Source organism: Zingiber officinale, chromosome 4A, assembly GCF_018446385.1.
Source record: "Zingiber officinale cultivar Zhangliang chromosome 4A, Zo_v1.1, whole genome shotgun sequence".
Lineage (NCBI taxonomy): Eukaryota > Viridiplantae > Streptophyta > Magnoliopsida > Zingiberales > Zingiberaceae > Zingiber > Zingiber officinale.
In genome coordinates this window covers 46,288,050-46,315,628 of record NC_055992.1, presented here as the reverse complement: position 1 = coordinate 46,315,628, position 27,579 = coordinate 46,288,050, and the positions used below count along the sequence as shown (strand labels likewise).

Genomic DNA, 27,579 nt, shown 5'->3' with positions numbered 1-27,579 from the left:
TCATACAACAACATAAGAGACTTCAACAAAGCTTAGATCAGGATATGGCATGTCGCAGCAGTAGATCTTCGATAAACAAATGCTAAAGTTGTATACGTCACACTTATGGTTATAAGGCTTACTATTAAGAACCTGCACAAGTAAAATAGGGTTTAGTAAACGGTAAAAGATAAAATACACAAGTTTCTTCCTGTAAGTGGAAAAAGATCTTTCATTTCATTTTCTATGAATAAAAAATTTGTCCAATTCATAGATTGAATTTGCATGGTCGATTCAGGAATAATCTTATTATTATCTTTTGAATCTTTTGCATTTTCATTTGGTTCATATACTTTCACCTTCTTGAATTCAAATAAATAAATTGGGTTTACTTTTTCAAGTTTATTCATTATTCGTTTTAGAACTGGAAAAATTTGGATAACCCATGGTTTTGAAACTTTTACTTTTAGAGGTAGAAAATAATTCTTTTTCACTTTTCGAATATTTTTTTTTAGTTCTTTCCAAGTAAATAAACTTCAAAAGAATTCAACTTTATTGTGTTAGGTAAAAGAGAAAGAAAGAAACCCATAGGTCATATTACCTCTAGAACCATATACCCAAGGGAACCCATTTTTCCAATCATATCTTTTGGATTCTCATCCTCTACACGAACAATCCCAAAATCAGCAATTTTGAGATTCCTGTGGGCATCCAGTAACATGTTCTCATTTTTGATATCCCGATACACAATTTTATGTGAGTATAAATAGCTTAATCTGTAAAAAAAGATGTTATTGTTGGAACCCCAAGGTTGTTTTGGTGTGATCAACAAGTTGAGTTAGGTCCTGTGTGTTTCTAACCTTGTGTCTAAGTGTGCAGGAGCTTAGGATCATAGGTAGTCGAGCGGAAGACGCAGCTAGTGAGAAGGACGGTAGTCCGAGGGACGAAGTGCTGCGGAAGAGTACACCGGCGGATGAGAAGGAAGCGTGCGGTGGTTTCGAGGGACGAAAGCCGGAGCGGAAGATTGCTCGGGGAGCAAGAGACGCAGCTAGCAAGAAGGACGGCACGGGAGAGAGCCGACGTGGCGATTTCGAGGGACGAGAAGCCGGAGGAAAGCTCGCTCGAGAAGACCGGAAGTTGGGTTCGGGTGAGCCCTTTTTCGGATGGCAGAGATCACCCAAGCGAGTGGATCCAGAGGAGAAGAACCGGACCGAGGCGGGACTGAACCAGAAAAGAAGTCCCGGACGAAAAAATCAACACCTGTTGACTTTGGGCTCCGGGGCGCCCGGAGCAGTCCGGGGCGCCCGAAGGCCTCCGAGGCACCCGGACCTTGATTTTGCCAGGATCACGATTTACGCGATCTGAACGTTGGGGATAAAGTTTTATCCCCCCAGGGCATTCGGAACCCCTTCGGGGCGCCCCGACCAAGGCTATAAATATAGCCTTGGTCCAGAAGCTTTTCAACAATTACGAGCATTCCATTTCCAAACATTTGTACGCTTTAGTTGTAGTTAAGCTTCTGTTTCTGCGCTTCAACGTTGTACGAGGCTTCTCCGCCTGAAGGAATTTTTAGTGAGCTTAATCTTCCTTGGATTAACAACCACATCGGTTGTAACCAAGTAAATCTTGTGCCTCGCTTTTTCTTTATTCTTTTAATTTATCGGCTTACTTTATATATACAAGTGTTAGCTTAAAGAGTTCGAGGAAGGTTATTGTTTGCTTTTTGTGTTTATAGGACTATCCAACAACCCTCTCCTAGCCGGCCCAACGGTCCTACAAGTGGTATCAGAGCCGAGGTGCTTCAGGAGGACTAACCGCCGAATGAAGCAACGAAGTGATGGCCGGAGCCTACGACTACCCACCTACATTCGAGGGGGAGTTTGTCGTTTGGAAGTAAAAAATGGAGGTATACTGATAACTCATTTATTTGGGCTCATTTTCTTGGTTGATATGGGGACTTTTTAGCAAATTTTACTTGCTACTTGACACAATTTAGATTGTTTGTAAATTGAGAATTGTTTGGAGCTAAATGTCATTTCATTTCATAAATCATGATATATTCCTCACCATTTGAATTGGGTCTTGCAGGATAAAGGAATTGATACATGATTCAAGTGAAGCCAATCAACTCAAGAGGAATTCAACCAAGTGGAGAAGGTTCACATTTTATTTGACTCCAACTAAATTAATTAAGCCAACCCATTGCTTTTGACATAAGTTCAACCCTCACACCAAATCCCTAAATTCTCCCTAAACCAAATCAGGATTTACCCTAATTCCAGGTCAATTGGACCAAGGTATAAAGTCCAGAAAACTCGCGGATGAACATTGGCTGCGCTACTGTTCATCGTGCCAAAAATTTCTGCATCGTGTTTTCTTTGTATCGCAGCCCCCGTTCTTCATTCCGATCAACTTCTCAAGAGCTAAGGTTGGTGTTGAAGGTTAAGACAACTGTTGGGAAATCCTCGGTTAGCTGGAATCTCTCCTAAAGGGGCTTATATGGCGAGTTTTGTTGAATCTGAACTTCCACCGCTCTTGCTGCTGGGAAACGGCAAAAAGAGCAAATTCAGCTTCCATTCTTCATCGACGATCATTGGAGGGGTTCTCTGGTGATGCCCGACATTCATCCTTCCTTCATCCTTGTCTCGTTTGATTCAGATTTGTAGATCCAGCAGTCCTTGCATTCCCAGATTCAAATCTGTTTGTGCAATCAGCATAGGAGAGGGTTTCTCTAATTGTGGTTGCAGAAATCAATTTGGATCTCAGTTCAGCACACGCTCATTTCTTCTTCATTGATCTCTGGAGCTGAGGGTTTCACTTTCGGCTTCTTGTGTGACATCAAGAAGGGTGGCGTTGAGAACTTGATTTTGTTTGAGAGTGGATAGATTAATTCCTTGCTATTTCATAATAGTTTCAGTAATTTCTTTATTTCTGCACTTTTGTTCAAGAAATTTCTATTACTAAATATCTTGTTTTTGCATTTCTATTTTCTGGAATTTTGATTCTGCAACATTAATTTCTTTAATTGTCTTAATCTTGCAATTTAGATTTTGCGAATTTTGTCTTGCAACACTAGATTTCAATTCTGCAATTTTGTTCTTTATCTGATTTAGGAAATTTCATTTATGAAAAGTGCCATACTTAGTATTTGTTCTGTTTTCAATCTTGCTGTTTGTTTCTGAAATTTTCTGCAAATTCAAATTTCGTTTCAAGAATTTCTGTTACATCAAATTTTCTGTTTTCAATCTTGCTATTACTCTGCATTACTTTAATCTTGCTATTTTCAACCTTGCATTTTGATTTTAATCTAGGATTTAGTTCAAAACTCCACAATTCCACTTTTAAGAAGAAAACCCAAAAAGAACACAAGAAGAGATTTGGATCTAATTCAAGCATTCACTTGCTAGGTTCCTCGAGAAAAAAATTGACTTGGGCCCTATATTACATTATTTTGGTTGTGTGTGAATTTAGGGTTCTAAAACATTGTGTAAATTTGATAAGACCATTCGTGACACGTAGAATTTTAGGCTTATCAAATTTTAGTGCCGTTGCCGAGGAACACTAGAGTTTTAGTAGTGTTTGTTTGATTTTGGATTGAGCAGAGTGTCATCTTTTCTTTACTTTCATTGTCTTGATTTATTGCCTATCTATTTGTTTCTACTTGTTGATTATGGTTTATGACCAGGTCTTCATGCGATAAATTGCTTGAGCTTGATCCAGAGATTGAAAGAACTTTTAGAGCTTTGAGGATTCAAGAGAGAACACCAGAAATTTCTGAAAGTAATTTTCAAGTTTTGGATATTTCAATGGCAGAGAACAACAGAACTATGAAGGAACTTGTTGCTCCTGATACGACTTACAAGTATTCTTGCATTACTTATCCAGACTTGTCAGTGGATTTCGAGCTCAGATCGGGTTTAATTCATTTGCTTCCTAAGTTTCAAGGTTTATCAGGGGAAGATCCTAACAGACATTTGCATGAGTTCCATGTGGTTTGCTCTACTATGAAACCACAAGGCATTTCAGAGGAGGATATCAAGTTGAGAGCCTTCCCATTTTCATTGTCAGGATCAGCAAAGGAATGGTTGTACTATCTTCCAGCGGGATTCATTACGAGTTGGATTGACATGAAGAGGGCATTTTTAGAGAAATACTTCCCAGCTTCTAGAACCACAACTATAAGGAAGAACATCTATGGTATTCAACAAGTTGTGGGAGAAACTCTTTATGATTACTAGGAGAGGTTCAAGAAATTGTGTTCAAGTTGTCCTTAACATCAAATTCGTGACCAGTTACTTGTTTAATATTTTTATGAGGGTTTGTTACCTATGGATAGGAGCATGATTGATGCAGCAGCTGGAGGTGCTTTGGTTAACAAAACTCCAGAAAAAGCAAGGGAGCTCATTGCAAATATGGCAGAAAATTCTCAACAATTTGGGAGTAGGGTACTTACTACTAGAGCAGTTGGTGAAGTTCAAACGGTATCAAATGAGCAAAAGGAGATCAAGGCCCAACGGTCCAGAAGCTTCTATTTCTGTGCTTCAACGTTGTACGAGGCTTCTCCGCCTGAAGGAGTTTTTAGTGAGCTTAATGTTCCTTGGATTAACAACCATATTGGTTGTAACCAAGTAAATCTTGTGCCTCGCTTTTTCTTTATGCTTTTAATTTATCGGCTTACTTTATATATACAAGTGTTAGCTTAAAGAGTTCGAGGAAGGTTGTTGTTTGCTTTTTGTGTTTACAGGACTATTCAACAACCCTCTCCTAGCCGACCCAACGGTCCTACAAGTGGTATTACAGCTGAGGCGCTTCAGGAGGACTAACCGCCGAACGAAGCAACGAAGTGATGGTCGGAGCCTACGACTACCCACCTATATTTGAGGGGTAGTTTGCCGTTTGGAAGCAAAAAATGGAGGTACACCTTAACTCAGACTTTGGTATTTCTTTAATATTGAAATTTGGTTATGAAGAACCGAAGAACGCGTACGGAGAAGAAATCGATAAACGTCTCTGGACCCATAAGCAACGTGAGGAGTATATGGCAAACGGACAAGCAAGATTTCATCTTCTAACTGTAATACCAAATAAAGATATTGACAGAGTCGGAGAGTACAAAAATGCAAAAGAACTTTAGGAAAAGTTCTTGAAGATCTACGAAGAACCAGCTGATGTCGAGGATGAATCCAACACCGATTCATCTCCAGAAGAGTCCGAGAATGAGGAAACTGCTGAGACAACCGAACTCCATCCCGAAGCTACAAAAAGCTCATCCCAGATGAGCATCAATGAAGGGGGAGAGACTTCAGAAGAAAGCAACTCATTAGGAGGAGAATCAACCGTTGACAAGGTAAGTCAGGTATGGTCTCTACCTTCTGAGCAATTGGATAAACTTATTGAAAAGTTGCCTGAAAATGAAAAGTTGCTTGGAAATTTTTGCAATGTAAAAATCGAATCATCAAAAGAGTTTTTCGATTTACCAATAACTTTGAAAGAATTCTGCAAATTAAAAGTGTCGCCAAAAGATTATTGCAAATTACAAAATATTTTAACAAGAGAATTTTGCAAGTTAAAAATTTTGTCGAAAGACTTTTGTAAATTGCAAAACCTTTTTTCGAAGGAATTATGCAAATTAGAAATGTTGTCGAAAACTTTCTTCGAATATTTTTTCGAATTACAAATTACTTTCTCGAAAGAGTTTTGCGAATTAAAAACTAAAAAATCTTTAAATAATAATGAGTTGAAAGAATTTCGGACAATAGCTTGTCGATTAAAGATTCTTGACAAACTAATTGAAATTTACATGATACAATTTTCTGCATGTTTAATATTGTCTGCTTTAAATCTGAAAAATTATGATCTAAAAAATAATGAAAGATTAAAATGGAAATTTAGATATGTGACAACAACTTGAGAATGAATTCTGCTTAAATAAAATATATATATATATATATAAATAATAAGTCAAAAGTTATTTTCTGCCTTAAAATTTTTTTTTGGTTTATTTCTAAATTATTTAACTTAGAAATTTTCTCTGATATTTTGAGATTGCTTTTATGAAAATTATTGCAAAATTTTTAAAGTTCTCAAAATTTTCTAAATGTTCTTAATGACTCAGAAATTTTTCTTGACTTAGAAATTTTTTGACTTAAAAATTTTTCTTGACTTAGAAATATTTTCTAAGATTCAACCCTTAGATTTTTCTTGCAACTCCAATTTTTTATGTGATCAAAGGGGGAGAAGAAAGAGTATAAGTCTAGGGGGAGGTAGAAAGTGAAAATTAAAATCTTTTTTGAAATTTAATTTTTTCTATCTTGTTGCATATTATTGCAATAAATTGTTTTATTCTATGTCTATTTTAACCCTAGCTTAACTTGGGTTGATCACACCAAAAAGAGTGAGATTGTTGGAACCCCAAGGTTGTTTTGGTGTGATCAACAATGTAACGACCACCCTTCTTACTATACTATACTACTCTCTAAGGATGACCGTTACTTAACTACTAACTCTACTTAACCGGTATGATCGAAACCATGAGGAGTCTCTACCGAAAAATTTCGGCAGAGTCTCCCCTGTACCGGTGACCTTAAACTGAGATACAAACATAATTTACATCAGCCACAGGTGGCTGGAACATATATCAAACACACAAAAGAAATAACATCACCACACAGTTCAATAAAATCAAATCATGCAAGTAATGAATAGCGGAACAAAATAAAATACAACTTCCTATTCCAAAATTTTCTTATCAACTTATATATAGAATTAATCTAACAAATTCTTAAATTAAGTCCCAAGACTTCCATAGTCCTGGCATCACACATCATCGAACACCTCCTTGTCGCCTTCCTTTGCTAAATCTTTTCCTTTCCTGTATCTGCAGTAAGAGGAAATGCAATCTATAAGCAAAATACTTAGTAAGTGCTATCTAACTCACAAAATCTCGATATGCATGTGAATATACTGAAAACTAAAACAGAATGCTCAAAAGGAAAACTACTCATGCTCATCTACTAGTAAAAGCAACAAACATACTGAGAAGCTAAACATGTAAAGCTACTCATGCTTTTCTAATAGCAAAGAACAGTAAGCTAATCTAAATAACATGCTAGCATAAAAGAAAACTAAACTTGCTAATTTTAAAAACAAAGTGAAACTTAATTCATTTGTTCTAAATTTATTCTTTTATCTCACTTGTTTAAAACTTATCCTTTAATACTTTTATACTTATGTGAAACTTATTTTACTTGTTCGAAAACTTATACTTATAATACTTCAAAATAATAATTAACTTTCTTCTTGGGCCCGGCAACTGTACTTGCTATGCGCGCATCCCTAACTAGACCCGAGATAGCTGGTCCCGAATCTAGTAGGGTTTACTATGTTATCTAAACCTAAGGACGACTATGGGAGCACAACCCAAGGACAACTGAGAGTCCTGCATACTAGGTTATCTAAACCTAGGGACGACTATGGGAGCCCAACCCAAGGACAATTCAGAGTCCAGTACAGTGCCACTGATAAAAGTAAACACTTGTTATCTTTTAATACTTCTAATATATAATGCCTCGGCATTTTCTTTAGTACCTTGTGTGCCAAAATCCCTAAAGTCTTGACTTTGGGATTTACTTAAGGCCTTGGCCTTTTTCTTTCTTTTCTTTATCTTTCTTATACTTGTTAATACTTCTAATAAAAGAATGATTCCTTAAAAAGAAACTGAAACGTTTAAGCGAATTCTAACTTCGAAATGCTTAAACCAAAAATCTGCCTAGTATGCTAATAAAATTCTGCATATTAAACTTAATAAAAATCTGTTCTAAGATTGGAGTTCTGCATGCAACATTTATCAAAATCTGTAAGCAATACTTATGAAAGTCTGCATATCATACAAGTTTAAACTAAATCTAAAACTTGTTGGAATTAAAACCTATACTACACAACTATTCAAAACTAAACTATTTGAATTGAGTTTCATGGCAGCAAAGGAACTTCATTCATTTCCTATAACCAATTTCATGCATAAAGTCAATGAGCTACTGAAGAAGAATTCATCTCTTGCATAGTAAAACTAGAGAATAGCTCACAGGTATTAGAACTAGCATAGAAAACTTGAACTACAGCAAACTACAATAATTAGTATGAACCTAACAAATCTAATTCCATGCAACTGAAAGAACATCCCACTTCAGAACTACTAAACAAGAAAACTAAAACTCAAAACAAGGCAGACTCAATGAATCCCATGGTCAAAAAAATTCACAAAAACATAGCTGTGCTAGAAAGCAAAACAGGATTCAAATTCAACCACTCTGCATCAAAACCTGAACTGCCCAAAAGCAACAGGAGCAATCAAATCTTCCTTAAGCTTGCTATAACGGAACTACACAGAAACAATCGGATCCTCCTTAAGCATGCTACAACAGGACACTAAAGAGCAATCAGGCCTTCTTCAAGCATGCTTCAACAGAACTTACAAAGGAGCAATTGAATCTCCCTTAAGCTTGCTACAACAGAACTACATGGAAACAATCGAATCCAGAATGCAACAATAACCAATTCAGCATCTTCCAACCGATCCAGAAAATCCACAGCAAAACTCAAAGGACCAAGTAAGGCATTATCATGAAAACAACACAGCACAACCTATCAGAAATCTCATCTAAAAGGATAGGAGTCACAGCACCCCTTTAAGGCAAGAACTCTTGAAGTCCGATGAAAAGCAAAGTAGGATTTAAAGGACTTGTCCTCTACATCGTAGCTAGCTCAGGAAGAACAGAGCAACAACAACATTCAATCATAAACGCTCCAAAATCTTGCGAAAATCCATTAGCAGGCCCTATCCGAATCCAGCAACAATCCATTAAAATCTCTTCTCATCTTCTTTATAAACCTCACGGCAACAAGCCCTAAACCAGAAATCTCCACGGCAAAACTCCAAAACAAGGCAAAACTAGAATCTGGAGCTACTCTACTGCAGGTGAGGAAGCTCTTACATGCGTTCTTGGACTGGCTCCCAAAGAAACTGCTAGGGCTTCGGATGGCTCAAGATTCTGGCTCTCCCTCGTGCCCCCGAGCTCTCCTCAGTGAGGAGGTCGTGATGGTGGAGAGGACCCCTCGAAGAGCACCTTAAGCCGACGCCGGAGAAAACCCTAATCTTGGCTCCGGTCCCGCTCGAGCAGAAGCACCGCGCACGCGAGAGGAAGAGGGAAAAGGAGGAAGGAAAAGCTAGGTCACGACAAATCCAACATTAACTCATCTCTTTTATAATCCAATATTCTGTTACCTTCCTTAAGTAAAGTTTCCTACCTTTTCTAAACAGAACTGATAGCCTAAACACTTGGTCAGCCGCGGCTTGGCTCGTGGTTGGAGTCGCGGGTTCGAATCCTGCCGAACCCCCTTTTTATTTCAATTAGGTATCTTTGGTTTCAATTATAACTTATATATATCTCGTTCCATATTTGTTCACAAAATGCTTGAAGAACAGTTGGCTAGCTGGATTCGATCAAGGTTTGGTTTGGTCGGAGGTCTCAGGTTCGAATCTCGGCTTGAACATTTTTTTATCGAAACTTCTTTCGTTTAGTAAAAATACTAAACGACCTCCAAAAATTACATAAAAATACTCTAAAAATTTCTAAAAATCTCTAGAATATTTCTAAATATTTTTAAGAACTTTTAGAACTCCTAATGAGGAAATTTGGGTCATTACAAATAAGTTAAGTTAGGTCCTGTGTGTTTCTAACCTTGTGTCTAAGTGTGCAGGAGCTTAGGAGCACAGGTAGTCGAGCGGAAGACGCAGCTAGCGAGAAGGATGGTAGTCCGAGGGATGAAGTGCTGCGGAAGAGTACACCGACAGACGAGAAGGAAGCGTGCGGTGGTTCCGAGGGACGAAAGCCGGAGCAAAATATTGCTCGGGGAGCAAGAGACGCAGCTAGCGAGAAGGACGGCACGCGGTGCATCCGAGGGACGAAGACTGCGGATGAGTACGTCGGCGGATGAGAAGGAAACACGTGGTGATTCCGAGGGACGAGACGCCGGAGGGAAGCTCGCTCGAGAAGACCGGAAGTTGGGTTCGGGTGAGCCCTTTTCCGGATGGCAGAGATCACCTAAGCGAGTGGATCCGGAGGAGAAGAACCGGACCGAGGTGGGACTGAACCAGAGAAGAAGTCCTGGACGAAAAAGTCGACACCTGTTGACTTTGGGCTCCGGGGCTCCCGGAGCAGTCCGGGGCGCCCGGAGGCCTCCGGGGCGCTCGGAACCCTTCCGGGCACCCAGACCTTGATTTTGACCAGGATCACGATTTACGCGATCTGAACGTTGGGGATAATGTTTTATCCCCCCAAGGTGCCCAGAACCCCTTCGGGGCGCCCCGACCAAGGCTATAAATATAGCCTTGGTCCAGAAGTTTTTCAACAATTACGAGCATTCTATTTTCAAACACTTGTACGCTTTAGTTGTAGTTAAGCTTCTGTTTCTGCGCTTCAACGTTGTACGAGGCTTCTCCGCCTGAAGGAGCTTTTAGTGAGCTTAATCTTCCTTGGATTAACAACCACATCGGTTGTAACCAAGTAAATCTTGTGCCTTGCTTTTTCTTTATGCTTTTAATTTATCGACTTACTTTATATATACAAGTGTTAGCTTAAAGAGTTCGAGGAAGGTTGTTGTTTGCTTTTTGTGTTTACATGACTATCCAACAACTCTCTCCTAGCCGGCCCAACGGTCCTACAGTTATCTTCCTTAGCATGATGGTTAAACACAAATGGACAATTTTTATGGACAAAAATAAATTTTGACAATCATTCACCCTCTGGATAGATCTAATGCAAGTTGAACAACAATCTTGAAGGGGAGTTTTTTTTTGCCTATTCTTGATTAAATATTGCTTTAGTGTTCCTCCTGGAAGACTCAACAACAACAACACAACAAGCTCAAGCTAGATTTGAAAAATCATTGACAGTTGTGGAATCCTTCGTAGGAATTTTAAGATCAGTTTTTCCCATTGATGCCCCAACAAACTACAAGAAAGATCTTGCTCAAAAATAAATTTTTTGAGCAATATAACTATAGGATAGATTTTCCTATAGTTATATTATTGTCTCGAGTTAATTTTATACCAAGGAAGCACACATAGTTTCCTAGGTCCAAGCACACCTACTAGAAAAATAATAGAGAACCATCAAAATAAGTGAAATAAATACAAAAAACCAACATCCAATTCTTTCATAAACATGTAGAAATTAACTAGAATTAGAAAGATATTGCCTTTTAGATTGTTACAATGTAGTTTACCTCACCACCATCATCTAAGATAAAGATTTCACTGTGCTCAAAAGTGTAAGGAATCGGTGGCCGGGTAAAAGGGGGGTTAGATAGCTAGGTCACCCCCAATTTCGATTCTTCTCTACAAGGTTAGTTACGCAAGCAGAATACGAAAACTAAAGCAATGAAAATAAACAAGTAAGAGCAAACGCTAACACAAATCCTTTACGTGGTTCAGAGATTGCTTGCTCCTACTCCACGGCGTGCCCTTGAGGTGGACGAACCCTTGATCCTTCGATGGATCAATCCCTGGCAATCTCCGGCTAGCTCTTACTCCTTCTTAGTGGATACAACCTCTCACAAAGCTCTCTTCCTCTTACAAGATGAAAACTTAGATTACGAGGAAGAGAATGACTTGGAAGCTTTGGACAATTGTTAAGGAGTTATTCAACAAGCATGAGTAACCTTGTAAAGCCCGAAAAATTCCCGAATTTATTTTAGAATTATTCTATGATTTTTCTGGAATTTTTAGATATTTTTCCGGAATTTTTCCGAGTAGGGGAAGTGGCAAAAATAATTGGAACCGTAAGATAGCTTAGGCGGGAATCGAACCCGAGACCTATGGTTTACGGATAAGTTTAGTAACCGGTGTACCCAGCAGGGCCGTGCTGAAAGAAAGGAGAACCAAATATATTTATATTAGAGTTGGGTTCATTAAACCACTTAATATAAATTAAAAACTTAAAGAGGGTTTGGTTTATTTGAGAAGTTTGGTTCGGCAAAATCCCTCTCCACCGAAGCCCTCACGCCTCTCTTCCTCTCGGTTCCTATCTTCTCTCGGCGCCCCCAAGAACAAGCAAAAAGGAACCTAGGGTTCCTTCCCTAAGGGTCACGAGAGCACCTTCCAGCAAGATCTTCGATACAAGGAAGTTCCCCTCCGCGAGAGGAACGCGTAGACGCAAGCAGCTCGTCGAGAAGGTCTTCGTCTCCGGAAACCTAACGCTTAGATTTGTAAGAATCTTTGGACACGAGGTAAGAAACCCCTCACCTGCAGTATAATTGCTCTCGCTTGTTAGTTTTGGCGTTAGTTTAGTAGTTTTACAGTTTTCAGTTATAGGGTGTGCTCTAAGTGCACACCAAGCATTCGGTAGAATGCCTAGTTCAGAAGGATGCACCAGTAGGCGTCCTAACAGCATGTAAAATGTATTAGAAACATTTTACTCAGTTTATTATCAGTTATTACAGCTATATGGATCAGATATCCATTGGGTGGGCTCCCACAGTAGCCTCTAGGTTCAGATAACCTAGCTCTAGGTTCAGATAACCTAGAACAGCAAAGTAAAATAAAACAGTATTCAGTATTTTACTTTTATTCAGTTGGCACTGTATTTGGATCAGATATCCATGGGCTGGACTCCCACAGTCGTCCCTAGGTTCAGATAACCTAGTAACCCTGCTGGATTCGGAACTTGCAATCCCGGGTCTCGTAGGGATGCGCGCACAGTAAGTACAGTTGTCAGGGCCCCAGCAGCATGTTTAGTATTTTCATCTATTATATGTATAGTTTTCAAATTTGAAACCAGTGATGAGAACACTAAATTTAGCTTTCAGTTCAGTTCAGGTTCGGTTTACATGAGTTGAGTTCACGTACAGATTTAGAGATATGCATGATTAGTTCAGTTTCATGTTCAGTTATATGCTATGCTATGTTTCAGTTCCAGTTTATGCTTTGTATGATACCATGTCATGCCATGCTTGCATATTCAGTATGTTTCAAACAGCATGATTTAAAAACATAATCGCATCGTTGCATGTTTTAGTGAGGTAGATGGTTTCTTACTAAGCTTAAAGCTTACAGATACTATTCTCCTTATACTGCAGATACAGGAAAAAGGAAAATGGACTAGCAGTGGAGGCTGGAGGTCAATGCAGATGAGGATGTGTGTGTGGAACTGGAATGAAAGATCTCAGGGATCTAACAAGCTTTATTTATGCATTAGAACTCGCTAGCATTTACGTTCAGCACTTTCAGCTTATTAGTTTTGATATTTTCATTTTCATGCAATTTAGATTTGGAACGCTTTGAACTATGAAAGAATGTTTTAAAATGTCAGTAATCATGTTGGAATGTTAACTGCAAGTGGTTAGAATGTTTATTAGGCATTAGATAGTCTATATGTGGAGTTGGCATGACCCAGTTTCTGAATTCAGAATGTCAGGTTCGAAATCAGAAACCCTGATCGGTCAGCCGACCGATCAGAAATGGGTTGGTGCCACTGGATCGGTCAGCCGACCGACCCAGGCACGAACAGAGAGTTGACAAGGGTTATGGATCGGTCAGCCGACCGATCCAGATGCGAACAGAAACATAGGAAGTGCACTGATCGGTCTACCGACCGATCAGGGTACTCCTGGATCAGTAGACCGATCCAGCTACGTCCAGCGGCGTACAAGAATTGCTGGGTCGCGAACGATGGCCACCGATCGGTCTCCTTGACCGATCAGGGACCATCTGGATCGGTCGGTAGACCGATCCAGTTGCGTACAGAACGCAGCAGAAGCACGGAGGCTCACTGATCGGTCTTCCGACCGGTCCAGAGGGTGCCTCCGTGCCAGTATCAGCTGGAACGATCTGTGAATCGTTCCGATGGCTCAATCGACTCACGGATCGGTTGAAATGTCTGATTACAGCTAGCAGGACATCCAAGAGGCATAGATTGTCTCTCCTAGCATGTGTACAACACTTAGGTACTCTTAGAACGTCAAGTTAAGACTTCACAGTAATTAGTTTAGCAAATTTTAAATTAGCTCAGTTTTCCGCACAGTCAGTACAGCAGTATTGTAGCGATTCGCCTTACAGCCTAGTCAGTAGAAGGCGGGTCGTTACAGAGTGGTATCAGAGCAGTGTTCCATACTTCCTACACACACATCAGCATTGTGCCTACAGCTTCCAAGTAAGAACATCTCTCACTCAGTTTTGTTTTCAGCTTTCATATCAGTTATATGTGCTTTCATGTTTGCTCTCATGTTGGTAGTTAATTAATTCATGTTTACAGTAATAGTATTTGACATGTTACCAGTAGTTAACTATGACATGATAGCCTAGTTATATTTATGTGTTCTCTGCTATTTAGAAAATGGTACGAGGACGTCCAGCTAAGAAAGCATCAGCGGCTGAGCCCCAGCATGAGGCAGGCAGTTCAGTGCCTCCCCCAGACCTTACAGCACTACAGCAGCAGGAGATAGCCTCCTTAAAGGCTAACCAGCAGACTACTCCCCCAGTCACTCCAGTACCAAACCTCACGACTCCAGTAATCACAGAGGTAGTACCAGCTCAGCCTGCAGTACCAGTCCCAGTAGCAGGGACTAAGAGAGAAGCTTACCTTATCCAGTGGCGGAGAATTAAGCCCAAGAACTTCTCAGGCACCAATGCTCAGACATGGTTTAAAACACTGGAAAGCACGATGGAGCTTCTAGGCGGCCAAAGCACGAAGGTGAAGTGTGCCTCCTTCCATTTAACAGGAGACGCACGTATGTGGTGGGAGCGGATTAAATCAGATGACATGGGCCAACTTCGAGAAAGAATTCTTCGAGGAATTCTTTCACATGCAAGTCACGAACCGACACTATGGCGAGTTCTGAGTTTCGTCGGCAACCTATCGTTCAGAGGCCGTGAAGAAATTCAGAGTTGGCCGTCGTGTCCGAACTAGTCACTCGGAGAAGGAGCAGTGCAGTTGATGCGAAGATGCTCGACCTGAGATCGCAATGAATGTGGCCGTTCATAGGCCACAAACCACGGAGGAGCTAGTGGTAGTGCTCGATCACGAGCACTATCAAGACAAAGATCACCCAGTGACGGGTTTTCCACGAGCCCAAGGGCAAGCGGGCTCGGTACTCGAGAAACAACAGGACATAGCTCCATGGAAGGGAAGCGTAAGGCAGCGGTGACCCAAAAGGAGGACCATGGAAAACATTCCAGACATCCCAAGTGTGCTACTTGTGGGAAACATCATCCAGGAGTTTGCCGCAAGGGTACGTGAGGTTGTTTTGAATGTGGCACATGGCTAGCGGTGCCGAATAAACCTTCCTCACCGATACAAGATGGAGCTCGACCAGCTACACCAAATGTACGCCTTAGATGGTCCAGATCGAGGCGATTAGAAGCCCCACTACCACGAATGCCGGATTTTCTCACCGACCGGAGAGGACTTAGCAAATGCCTCGGCGGTTGTCACAGTCGGTCGATTTTACAACATAATGCAACCTGTCTTATTCGACATCAACCCACTCTTATGTATCAGGGCGTTTGCGAAAAATTATAACACCTTCGAGGTACTCAATAGTCGGTTTCACAACACTACCCTGGAGACATTATGGCATCTACACACTGGCTCAGAGCGGTGCCAGTCATGAGAACTTTTGGTTATCGATAGTGCTAGAAATGACTAACTACGATGTCATCTTTGGGATGGATTTTCTGATCGATATGGCGCTTCTATAGAGTGCCGTAAACAAAAGGTCATATTCCAACCTGAAGAAGGAGTACAGTTTGAGTACATAGGAAAACCAAAGAGAAAAGCCAGGAAGTTTCTCTCAGCACTGAAAGCACAGCAGCTAATGGATTCGGGATGCATGGGATTTTTAGCAAATGTAGTCAACACCGGCCAGGACAAGAACCAACAGCTATCGAGGTTCGAGTCATTTGTGACTACCCAGCAGTCTTCGGCTTAGCACCAGATAGGAGATTGAATTTGAGATAGAGCTCATTCCGGCCAAATCCAATTTCCAAGGCATCTGCATGGCTCGGTGGATTGAAGGAACTTCGGAGCAATTGCAGAGCTTCTTGACAAGGGTTTCATCTAGTCACTCACCATGGGAGCACTGTGTTGTTCGTGAAGAAAAAGGATGGAAGCATGCGCCTATGCATAGACTACCGTGCCTTGAACCAGTCACAATTAAAAGCAGTACCCTCTCCCGGGATAGATGACATGTTTGACTAAAGGGAGCCACAAGTTCTCTAAAATTGACCTCGGATCGAGATATCACGGTTAGAGTCAGGAAGGTGATATACCTAAAGCGACTTCACACGGACATTATGAGTTCGTAGTCATGCCTTTGGCGTGACAAATGCTCCAGCTACTTTCATGGACCTCATGAGCAGTATTCAGAGAATACTTAGACAAGTTTGTCATCGTGTTCATCGATGACATTCTTATCTATTCAGCACTCGGGAGGACCATGCAGAGCATCGAGAACAGTATCAGAACCAGTTGTACGCCAAATTCACGAAATGTGAATTCTGGCAGACCAAGTAGCCTTTCTCGGTCACATCATCTCCAAAGATGGTGTTATGGTAGATCCCACAAAATAAGGTAAGTAGCTGGAAGAGACCCAGCCCGGTGAAATCGAAGTTTTCCGGGATTAGCAGCTACTACAGTCGTGAGGACTTCTCGGGATAGCCTCCCCCAGCGGCTCTCACAAGGAAGAACAAGAAATTTGGGTGGAGGAATGAGCGGCAAAGTGAACTAAAGCGAGATTGACCAGGTGCTCTATTTTAGCCATACCGAGAAAAACATGAGACCTTCGACATCTGGGTGGCGCCTCTAAATTGGGATTAGGAGCGATACTGATGCAGCAAGGCAAGGTGATCGCCTATGCCTCCAGACAACTCAAGGATTATGAGAGGAACTATCCTACTCACGACCTTGAGCTTGCAGCAGTGGTGTTCGCTCTCAAGATTTGGAGACATTATTTGTACAGATCATCAAAGTCTGAAGTATTTCTTTACTCGAAGGATCTGAATATGCGGCAGTGCAGATGGTTAGAGCTGGTCAAGGATTATGACATAGATATCCTCTACCATCCAGGGAAAGCTAATAAGGTAGCAGACGCACTCAGTAGGAACTTACTATCTTTAGCAGCTATGTCACCACCCCTAAGGAAGGAGGTTACAGCTTTTAGTCTCGAGCTTATAGTCGGGCAGCTTTCCACTATGTCCTTAGCATCTACCTTGCTTGATGATATCCAGACAGCTCAGGAGCGGGATCCAGAAAATCAAGCAAGGGTTAGCGGAATCAGAAAGTGGAGAGTTCGGAGTGTGTCTTGTGGTGACAGACTTTATGTTCCGGATCGGGAGGAACTACGGAAGCAGATTCTAGATGAGGCCCACAGACTCCCTATCGATCGTCTGGTTCCACCAAATGTATCGTGGATCTCAAGAAACGATTTTGGTGGCACGAAGCGAGATATCGCCAGTCGCCAAGATTCCTTTGTCGAGGGTTAAGGCGGAACATCGATCGTGAGGAGTTGCGTAGATCCAGATTCCAGAATGGAAGTGGGAGGATATCTCTATGGATTTCATAGTGGGATTACCCAGAACCACGAATGGTTTTGATGCTATCTGGGTAATAGTCGACAGGTTGACTAAATCAGCCCACTTCTTAGCTATAAGAATATCCTATTCCATGGAGCAGCTAGCTCAGTTGTATCTCAAGGAGATTGTCAGGCTGCATGGAGTCCCACGAACCATTATATCGACAAAGAGATTTACATCACACTTCGGAAGTGTGTATGCGGTCAATATGGGCACCCGATTAAAATTCAAGACCTTCCATCCTCGAACATGGTCAGATGGAGCGAGTAAATCAGGTACTCGAAGATATGCTCTGGGCTTGTGCCCTAGATTTCAAGAGAAGTTGGTGCAAATATCTGAGTCTAGCAGAATTTGCATACAACAACAGTTATCAGGCCACTATCGGCATGGCACCTTATGAGGCACTCTATGGGTGGAGGTGCAGATCACCAATCTGCTAGTATGAGAGTGGTGAACAGAAGGAACTAGAGCTTCAGACAGATCTAGTAGCAGATACCACAGCAGCTATACAACAGATTCGCTAGAGGATAGAGACAGCACAGAGCCGTCAGAAGAGCTATGCTGATACACGACGCAGACCCCTAGAGTTTTCAGTTGGGAATACAGTTTTCCTCAGAGTAGCTCCCATGAAGGGAGTCATGCGTTTTGGGAAAAAGGGCAAGCTAGCTCCAAGATATGTGGGACCATACCTTATCACGAAGAGAGTGGCCAAGGTAGCATATGAGCTAGAGCTACCTCAGGAGATGTCAGCTGTCCACAACGTATTTCATGTCTCCATGCTGAAGAAGCATATTTCAGACGGTGATTGAGCCCCAGTTGGTACAGGTCCGTGATGATCTCAGCTATAACAGTCGGCCTATTCAGATAATAGACCGAGCAGTAAAGAAATTACGGAACAAGGAAGTACCATTAGTCAAAGTCAGCTGGCAAAATCACACAGCAGCAGAGGCGACTTGGGAGACAGAGGCCAGCATGAGACAGAAGTACCCAGAATTGTTTTAAGTTCGGGGACGAACTTTTTATAAGGTATGGGGGATTGTAAAGCCCGAAAAATTCCCGAATTTATTTTAGAATTATTCTATGATTTTTCTGGAATTTTTAGATATTTTTTCAGAATTTTCCGAGTAGCGGAAGTAGCAAAAAAAATAATTGGAACCGTAAAATAGCTTAGGCGGGACGGATAAGTTTAGTAACCGGTGTACCCAGCAGGGCCGTGCTGAAAGAAAGGAGAACCAAATATATTTATATTAGAGTTGGGTTCATTAAACCACTTAATATAAATTAAAAACTTAAAGAGGGTTTGGTTTATTTGAGAAGTTTGGTTCGGCAAAATCCCTCTCCACCGAAGCCCTCACGCCTCTCTTCCTCTCGGTTCCTCCCTTCTCTCGGCGCCCCCAAGCACAAGCAAAAAGGAACCTAGGGTTCCTTCCCTAAGGGTCACGAGAGCACCTTCCGGCAAGATCTTCGATACAAGGACGTTCCCCTCCGCGAGAGGAACGCGTAGACGCAAGCAGCTCGTCGAGAAGGTCTTCGTCTCCGGAAACCTAACGCTTAGATTTGTAAGAATCTTTGCACACGAGGTAAGAAACCCCTCACCTGCAGTATAATTGCTCTCACTTGTTAGTTTTGGCGTTAGTTTAGTAGTTTTACAGTTTTCAGTTATAGGGTGTGCTCTAAGTGCACACCAAGCATTCGGTAGAATGCCTAGTTCAGAAGGATGCACCAGTAGGCGTCCTAACAGCATGTAAAACATATTAGAAACATTTTACTCAGTTTATTATCAGTTATTACAGCTATATGGATCAGATATCCATTGGGTGGGCTCCCACAGTAGCCTCTAGGTTCAGATAACCTAGCTCTAGGTTCAGATAACCTAGAACAGCAAAGTAAAACAAGATTCAGTATTTTACTTTTCATTGGCACTGTATTGGATCAGATATCCATGGGTTGGACTCCCATAGGGGTCTCGTAGGGATGCGCGCACAGTAAGTACAGATGCCAGGGCCCCAGCAGCATGTTTAGTATTTTCATCTATTATATGTATAGTTTTCAAATTTGAAACCAGTGATGAGAACACTAAATTTAGCTTTCAGTTCAGTTCAGGTTCGGTTTACATGAGTTGAGTTCACGTACAGATTTAGAGATATGCATGATTAGTTCAGTTTCATGTTCAGTTATATGCTATGCCATGCTTTGTATGATACCATGCCATGCCATGCTTGCATATTCAGTATGTTTCAAACAGCATGATTTAAAAACATAATCGCATCGTTGCATGTTTTAGTGAGGTAGATGGTTTCTTACTAAGCTTAAAGCTTACAGATACTATTCTCCTTATACTGCAGATACAGGAAAAAGGAAAATGGACTAGCAGTGGAGGCTGGAGGTCAATGCAGATGAGGATGTGTGTGTGGAACTGGAATGAAAGATCTCAGGGATCTAACAAGCTTTATTTATGCATTAGAACTCGCTAGCATTTACGTTCAACACTTTCAGCTTATTAGTTTTGATATTTTTATTTTCATGCAATTTAGATTTGGAACGCTTTGAACTATGAAAGAATGTTTTAAAATGTCAGTAACCATGTTGGAATGTTAACTGCAAGTGGTTAGAATGTTTATTAGGCATTAGATAGTCTATATGTGGAGTTGGCATGACCCAGTTTCTGAATTCAGAATGTCAGGTTCGAAATCAGAAACCCTGATCGGTCAGCCGACCGATCAGAAACATAGGAAGTGCACTGATCGGTCTACCGACCGATCAGGGTACTCCTGGATCGGTCAGTAGACCGATCCAGCTACGTCCAGCGGCGTACAAGAATAGATGGGTCGCGAACGATGGCCACCGATCGGTCTCCTTGACCGATCAGGGACCATCTGGATCGGTCGGTAGACCGATCCAGTTGCGTACAGAACGCAGCAGAAGCACGGAGGCTCACTGATCGGTCTTCCGACCGGTCCAGAGGGTGCCTCCGTGCCAGTATCAGCAGGAACGATCTGTGAATCGTTCTGATGGCTCAATCGACTCACGGATCGGTTGAAATGTCTTATTACAGCTAGCAGGACATCCAAGAGGCATAGATTGTCTCTCCTAGCATGTGTACAACACTTAGGTACTCTTAGAACGTCAAGTTAAGACTTCACAGTAATTAGTTTAGCAAATTTTAAATTAGCTCAGTTTTCCGCACAGTCAGTACAGTAGTATTGTAGCGATTCGCCTTACAGCCTAGTCAGTAGAAGGCGGGTCGTTACAAACCTCCTTCAAGCCCCAAAGCTTCCCTTAAATAAGAGGAGAGAGTTGATTATCATATCAACTCATCTCGGCACCAGTCGACTGGTGCTACCGTTGGAGGTAGCTAACGACTACTTTGCAGCCTCAACGGTCTGCCAATGGTCATTTACCAGTCGACTGCATATTTTATCAGTCGACTGGTCACTGCCGACTGAGCGAACAGAATGCTTCTGTTCGTTGCCAGTCGACTGCGCAGTCGACTGGTGCAGTCGACTATTAAAACATGCAGTCGACTGGTGCAGTCGACTGCTAAAAGTTGTAATTGACTGGACTGCACCTTGTTACACACTCACACTCTTCCTCTCTGGAGTCACCCTTGAAGTCCTCTTCCTCAGCCTTCGTCCCTTAGATGCACCCAAGCCCGCGGCTCCTCTCCGTGCCATCCTTCACGTTGCCTTGAAGTCCACTTCCCTCGCCTCCACTCCGTTGCTCCTCGTCCCTCGGATGTCTTCCACACCATCCTTCACCGACTCAAGGATCCGAGCCCTAGGATGAGCTTCTTAAGCTTAACTGCACCAAGCTCCTCATATGTGTTTCACCAAGTTCTGCAAGTTTCAAAACACGCATATCAAACACATATGAAAGCCTAACTTAAACTCTTTGACACACACATCAAAACCATGATCGTACCGATCAAACCTAGGTCGATTGTATCAACAATCTCACCCTTTTTGATGTGTGGCAATATGTTAAAGTTAGGCATTAATAACAACATGAAAATTAAAAGCAATATGTAAACATGAAGAATAGTTCCCAAGCTCCCCCTTAACATATGCTCTTCAACCTTAATTTTCAAGTTTTGCACACAATTAGGTTTCTAACTTAAACCTTCCCATTTCTCCCCCTTTGACACCATCAAAAATTGTACCAAACATGTACACATACCTAGGTATCAATGTAGACTTAAAATTTCCCAAAATCTGCTCTTGACAGTGCTAGAAAATAGGTACCAGTAGACTACCATCTGTTGCAATCGACTGGCACATTACTAGGCTGAATTTCAGCTTTCCGAAGTCAACTTCAGAAATACATAAAAAATTCTAGAAAATTCATAAAGTCATGAAATTTTGAACACATATTTCTTATAATGTTCTTTAACAAGGAAAAATATGTTTTCATGAAAATTCATCATAGTTTTGAAGTTTTGATAAAAACTTAAACACTTTGAAAAACACTCAAGTTTATATCAAATTAAACCCTAATTTTGAATTCATATGTTTTAAAATAACTATCCACTGTAAATAAAATATAGAATTGTTTTCAAAATATTTGAAATGTCCAACTATGATCTATGGGTAAGATGTCCATTAATTAAACATTTTCTCTCCCCATAGTTGGCCTATGATCACTAAAACTTGGTTCATTTCATAACTCATCAAGATTCCATAAGCATAAGTGAATTATTTGTATCATCCTATCATCTCACATTTAAAGTTAGAAAATAATGCAAATCATTGTGAGATAAAGATAACTTCTACTTAGCCCCCTAAATCATGAATTTCTATCAAGGCTAAGTGCTCCCCCTTAAGGTCTCAAGTCAACCATTTTTCAAGGATTTGAACTATGATTTTAATGGTTGACTAACCTAAAATCCTCTAACCCTTGAGGATTGATTTTGGCACCCAATAGAAATTCTTTCTAATTGGGTTAACCAAATATTCCTTGGGGATCCATTTTCTATCTATAGTCTGTTGGTGCGGGAAGCATCCGACGATCGAACCCAAGTTTTGATAATGGTAAAGGGTTCAAAGTTAAGTCTTGTTGTTATCTAACATGTTGAATGAGTGTTTCAGGAAAGTCCTAACTGCGGTTAGGCAGGTGAAAACCCTAGGGGGTGGTAACCCTAGGTCCTAGGGGGCGGTAACCCTAGGTGGAGAAAAGTCCTAGCTGCGGTTAGGCAAAGGGAAAACCCTAGGGGGTGGTAACCCTAGGTCATAGGGGGTGGTAACCCTATGCGGAAAGTCTTGGCAGGTCAATGGCTTCAGGCAAAAGTCCTAGGGGGTGGTAACCCTAGGTGGAAAGTCCTGGTGTCGCGAACCTGGTGAAAGACTGGACTAACCGGGAAGCGGATGTCCAGTAGAAAGTCCGGAAGCGTCAAGTGTTGAGCAAAAGTCCAGTCGATCTGGAGGATCGCACTGGCAGCAGGTAAATCTCCTGAGTGGAGTAGGTGAGGATGCGCTCCCCGTCGGACGGAAATCCGAAGTCAGACCCGGACAGTCCAGAGACTGTCATTACTCTGTTATCATATTTTCTGTTGTATTGTGCTAACTTTGGTGTTGCAGGTTATTGTTTGGGACTAACATGTCTTGCAGGTACAAAATAATGATGTTTTCCCTCGGATGAATAGTGTCCAAGGCGCCTCCATAGAGCTTGGAGGCGCCTCGGGTGCAAAGCTGGAGCTGGCTGCGAAGCACCCATGGAGGCACCTTGAAGGAGGTATAAGTCACCTTGGAAGGTGCCTTGAATAGGGCATAAGGCGCCTTAAAGAGATGAACTTCGACCAGTTTAAGTTTGATCCACGCGGGAGACTCGACAGTATGGAGGCGCCTTCGGAGGCTTCCAAGGCGCCCTGAACACCCTTTATAAGGGGGTTTCGAGCAGCACCTTAAATCATCAATTTTCAAGTCTTCTGTCTCCAACGTGCCTCTCTGGAAGACGTCTGAAAGTGCTGCTATAAGTCTACGACGACCCGAAGCTCCGAGACTCTATTCTTGTTGTCGGTATAATTAGTTTTTGCATTTACTTGTACTTCATCTTGTAATCCTTTTATCGAGCTTATAGTTGTTGCCCACGCAAAGCGATCAAGGATTGCAGGCCTTCGAGTAGGAGTCGATCTAGGCTCCGAACGAAGTAAAAATCTCTTGCATCTTTCTGTGTGATTGTTCTTTGTTTTTATTCCGCTGCTTTAACTCTTACGCTTTTTACGATTCCGATAATCGAACGAAATAGTCGCGAGCGCTATTCACCCCCCCCTCTAGCGCTTTCTCGATCCAACATAGTCTTGGTTTTTGATTGGCCCCTAGCAAATAGACAATGGTAAGTCTTTTCATTGTTAGGTTACTTGTATCCTAACCCATTTTTCTTAAAACTTGCCCTTTGGCTCCCAATAATCATGTTTAGGGTTTTAGAGCCAATTTCAAATTTTCTAAGGGCATTGGTAAGGTATTCCACCTTTTCTCTTAAAGACTTATTTTCTTCTTCTAAACATGAATCATTTGAATTTGTAGAAGAAGCATGCATATCATTATCTTTAATAGTCATGGATTCTAATTTTTCCTTAAGCATGCAAATATCATTTTTCAAGGATTTGTTCTTTCTTTTTACCTTAAACAAATCATCATTTGTGCTTGAAATAATTTTAATTAAGACATGAGGAGGAAGATTATGTACCTCACTTACCGAAACGTCCGAATCCGATATTTGACCTCCCCCTTCACTTGAGCTCCCTTCTTCGTCTTCACTTGAGCTCTTTCCCTCTTCATTTTCGGATGAGGTGGAGGCTACATCATCAATTTCCATTAGAGTAAAATTGACTACATGGTGCTCTTCTTCCTCCGATGATGATGATGGATCATCCCATGTTGCTTTTAGGTTTTGAGCCTTCTTTCCTTTTTCTTTGTCTTCTTCTCCTCCTTCTTCTTCCCTTCCTTCTTCTTCAAGAGAGGACAATCATCTCTTATGTGTCCTTCTCCTTGACAGTTATAGCAAATGACCCTTCTTGTTCTACTTTTGCTTCTTGAGCTTTACCTAGCATGAGATTTGTTAGTTGAAAACTTTTTAAATGCCCTTCTCATTTTCCTTACCATATACGCCTCTTGATCGCTATCCATTGAGGCGCTTGATTCTTTGGAGTCGGAGGATGGTGGAGATGAAGATTTCTTCTTCTTTCCCTTTCCCTTGTTTGCCACAAGAGCTACTCCTCTTGATCTATGAGCTTCTCTATCTAACCCTTCAACTCTTGTTTCGTGAAGCTCCATTGTTAAGAAGAGTTCATCTAGAGAGGATTTCTCTAGGTCCTTTGATATGTAGTATGAATCTACAATGGAACTCCAAGTTGTGGTTCTTGGGAAAGCATTTAGGGCTTTCATCATCATGTCTCGATTTGAAAGTGTCTCACCTACACTTGTTGGTCCATTAATAATTTCCTTAATTATAGAATGTAAAATTGATACCTTTTCTCCTTTCTCAAGCTTGAGATTGTTGAGTTGAGTTCAAAGGAGGTCTCTTCTTGCCAATTCCACTTCCGATGTCCCTTCATGAAGCTCCACTAGCTTTTCCCATAACTCCTTGGTGCTTGAGTAGGTTCCAACCCTTGTTATTTCTTGTTGGGGAAGAACATTGTGTAGATGATGTATGGCTTTAGAATTCGCTAAATGTTCTTCCCTTTGCTTCTTGCTCCACCTTGTTTTCTCAAGTATCTTATTGTCTTGATCCCTAGGCACTTCAAAACCATTTCCATGATTAGCATTATGTCAAAATCGGTTTCGAAAAATACCTCCATTCTCTTCTTCCACCAAGAGAAGTCCCTTTTGAATTTGGGTGGATAAATGTTTGAGCCGACCATTTTGATGAAGTGCTCTTCTCGGCGATTAGTCCGTTGAAGGGCGTCCTGGCTCTGATACCACTTGTAAGGAATCGGTGGCCAGCTAGAAGGGGGGTTAGATAGCTAGGTCACCCCCAATTTCGATTCTTCTCTATAAGGTTAGTTACGCAAGCGGAATACGAAAACTAAAGCAATGAAAATAAACAAGTAAGAGCAAACACTAACACAAATCCTTTACGTGGTTCGGAGATTGCTTGCTCCTACTCCACGGCGTGTCCTTGTGGTGGGTGAACCCTTGATCCTTCGGTGGATCAATCCCCGGCAATCTCCGGCTAGCTCTTACTCCTTCTCGGTGGAGTATAACCTCTCACAAAGCTCTCTTCCTCTTACAAGATGAAGACTTAGATTAGGAGGAAGAGAATGACTTGGAAGCTTTGGACAATTGCTAAGGAGTTATTCAACAAGTATGAGTAACCTCCTTCAAGCCCCAAAGCTTCTCTTAAATAAGAGGAGAGAGTTGATCATCATATCAACTCATCTCGGCACCAGTCGACTGGCAAAACCATCAGTCGACTGGTGCTACCGTTGGAGGTAGCCAACGGCTACTTTGCAGCCCCAACGGTCTGCCAATGGTCATTTACCAGTTGACTGCATGTTTCATCAGTCGACTGGTCGCTACCGACTGAGCGAACAGAATGCTTCTGTTCGCTGCCAGTTGACTGCGCAGTCGACTGGTGCAGTTGACTGGTGCAGTCGACTGCTAAATCATGCAGACGACTAGTGCAGTCGATTGCTAAAAGTTGCAATCGACTGGACTGCACCTTGTTACACACTCACACTCTTCCTCTCCAGAGTCACCCTTGTCCTCGGCCTTTGTCCCTCAGATGCACACACTCTTCCTCTCCTGAGTCACCCTCTTCCTCGGCCTTCGTCCCTCAGATGCACCCGAGCCCATGGCTCCTCTCCGTGTCATCCTTCACGTTGCCTTGAAGTCCACTTCCCTTGGCTCCAATCCGTTGCTCCTTGTCCGGTGGTCCCTCGGATGTCTTCCACACCATCCTTCACTGACTCAAGGATCCGAGCCCTAGGATGAGCTTCCCAAGCTTAACTGCACCAAGCTCCTCATGTGTGTTTCACCAAATCCTACAAGACTCAAAACACGTATATCAAATACATATGAAAGTCTAACTTAAACTCTTTGACACACACATCAAAACAATGATCGTACCGATCAAACCTAGGTCGATTGCATCAATAAAAAGGAGGCATAGTCCCAGCATGGGTGTTCAGGTAAGGATCTGTGGAAGTCCACCAATAGAAACAATAAATCATATGGATTAAAGATGCGAAATATGGATAACTGTGGATAGAAAATGACATGAACCAAAGACTTTTCTTTTTTTCCAATAGTTTGGCGAAAACTATAAGGAAAAAAAGAGTCTAAAAAGAAGCAACGATGAGAAAATCTTAGCATTTGACTGAAGATGTCTACGGAAGGTCCTCTTTGGATCATAGTGTATGCAAGCATGCATCATAATCGCCAAAAATAAACCAAAGTAGAATTCAGAGGATGGCCACCAACATTCCTGTCGATTAGAAGTATGCAAAGTTTCAATTGCCAACTTTCTCTCTGCTTTTTTCCCCTGTAGAAATTAGGTACCTTATCGGATGTAGGATACAAAAAAAAAAGAGATTTTGATCACCCACTCCTCATTGGAATGTGGCAACAAACCAATCGTGCACCCAAAATTTTGTTAGCAAAGGTCAAAGAACAATACCTACAACGTCCTGGCCATATTAAGTTCCTCGATACACAATTCCAAATGTTCCTTGTAGCTCTGATAGATCAATCTCCCATCCCTCCTTGGGCCTTTTGGAATCAACTTTTCCTTTGCTCCATGCCTTGTTGATTTGCTTCTCCAATTGGATATCCAAACTCTTCAAATCAATCTTGTTATCTCTGAAGAACATATCATTACTCTGAAAGCTATTAAACCCCTTCATTTTTGATCGATTTCCTACTTCATTCACTTCCAATGAGCCCTCCTCTTTCTCTCCACTCCTGGAACTCATGACCAATGTCCGCAAAGTTGAAACCCTTTTCTATATCCAATCTATTTTCTGCAATACCCTTCAA

The 27,579-nt window shown here is 41.6% G+C and overlaps 1 protein-coding gene and 1 pseudogene across 1 annotated transcript; one reads left to right on the top strand and one right to left on the bottom strand.

Annotated features, from left to right (window-relative positions):
• Positions 1 to 27,515, bottom strand: LOC121972386 (annotated as a pseudogene).
• LOC121969887 lies at positions 2,316 to 4,581 on the top strand. The gene is made up of 2 exons (XM_042520186.1): positions 2,316 to 2,588; positions 3,665 to 4,581. Exons 1-2 carry the CDS (start codon positions 2,479 to 2,481, stop codon positions 4,215 to 4,217), a joined length of 663 nt encoding a protein of 220 aa, XP_042376120.1. The 5' UTR covers positions 2,316 to 2,478; the 3' UTR covers positions 4,218 to 4,581.
• Positions 27,516 to 27,579: the final 64 nt, after the last annotated feature.

Excerpts from the sequence above, each read along its gene's own strand:
- LOC121969887 (XM_042520186.1), top strand. The coding sequence starts at position 2,479 with ATGGCGAGTTTTGTTGAATCTGAACTTCCACCGCTCTTGCTGCTGGGA. Across the intron at positions 2,589-3,664 it reads ATCATTGGAGGGGTTCTCTG|GTCTTCATGCGATAAATTGC; the intron begins GTGATGCCCGAC and ends GTTTATGACCAG.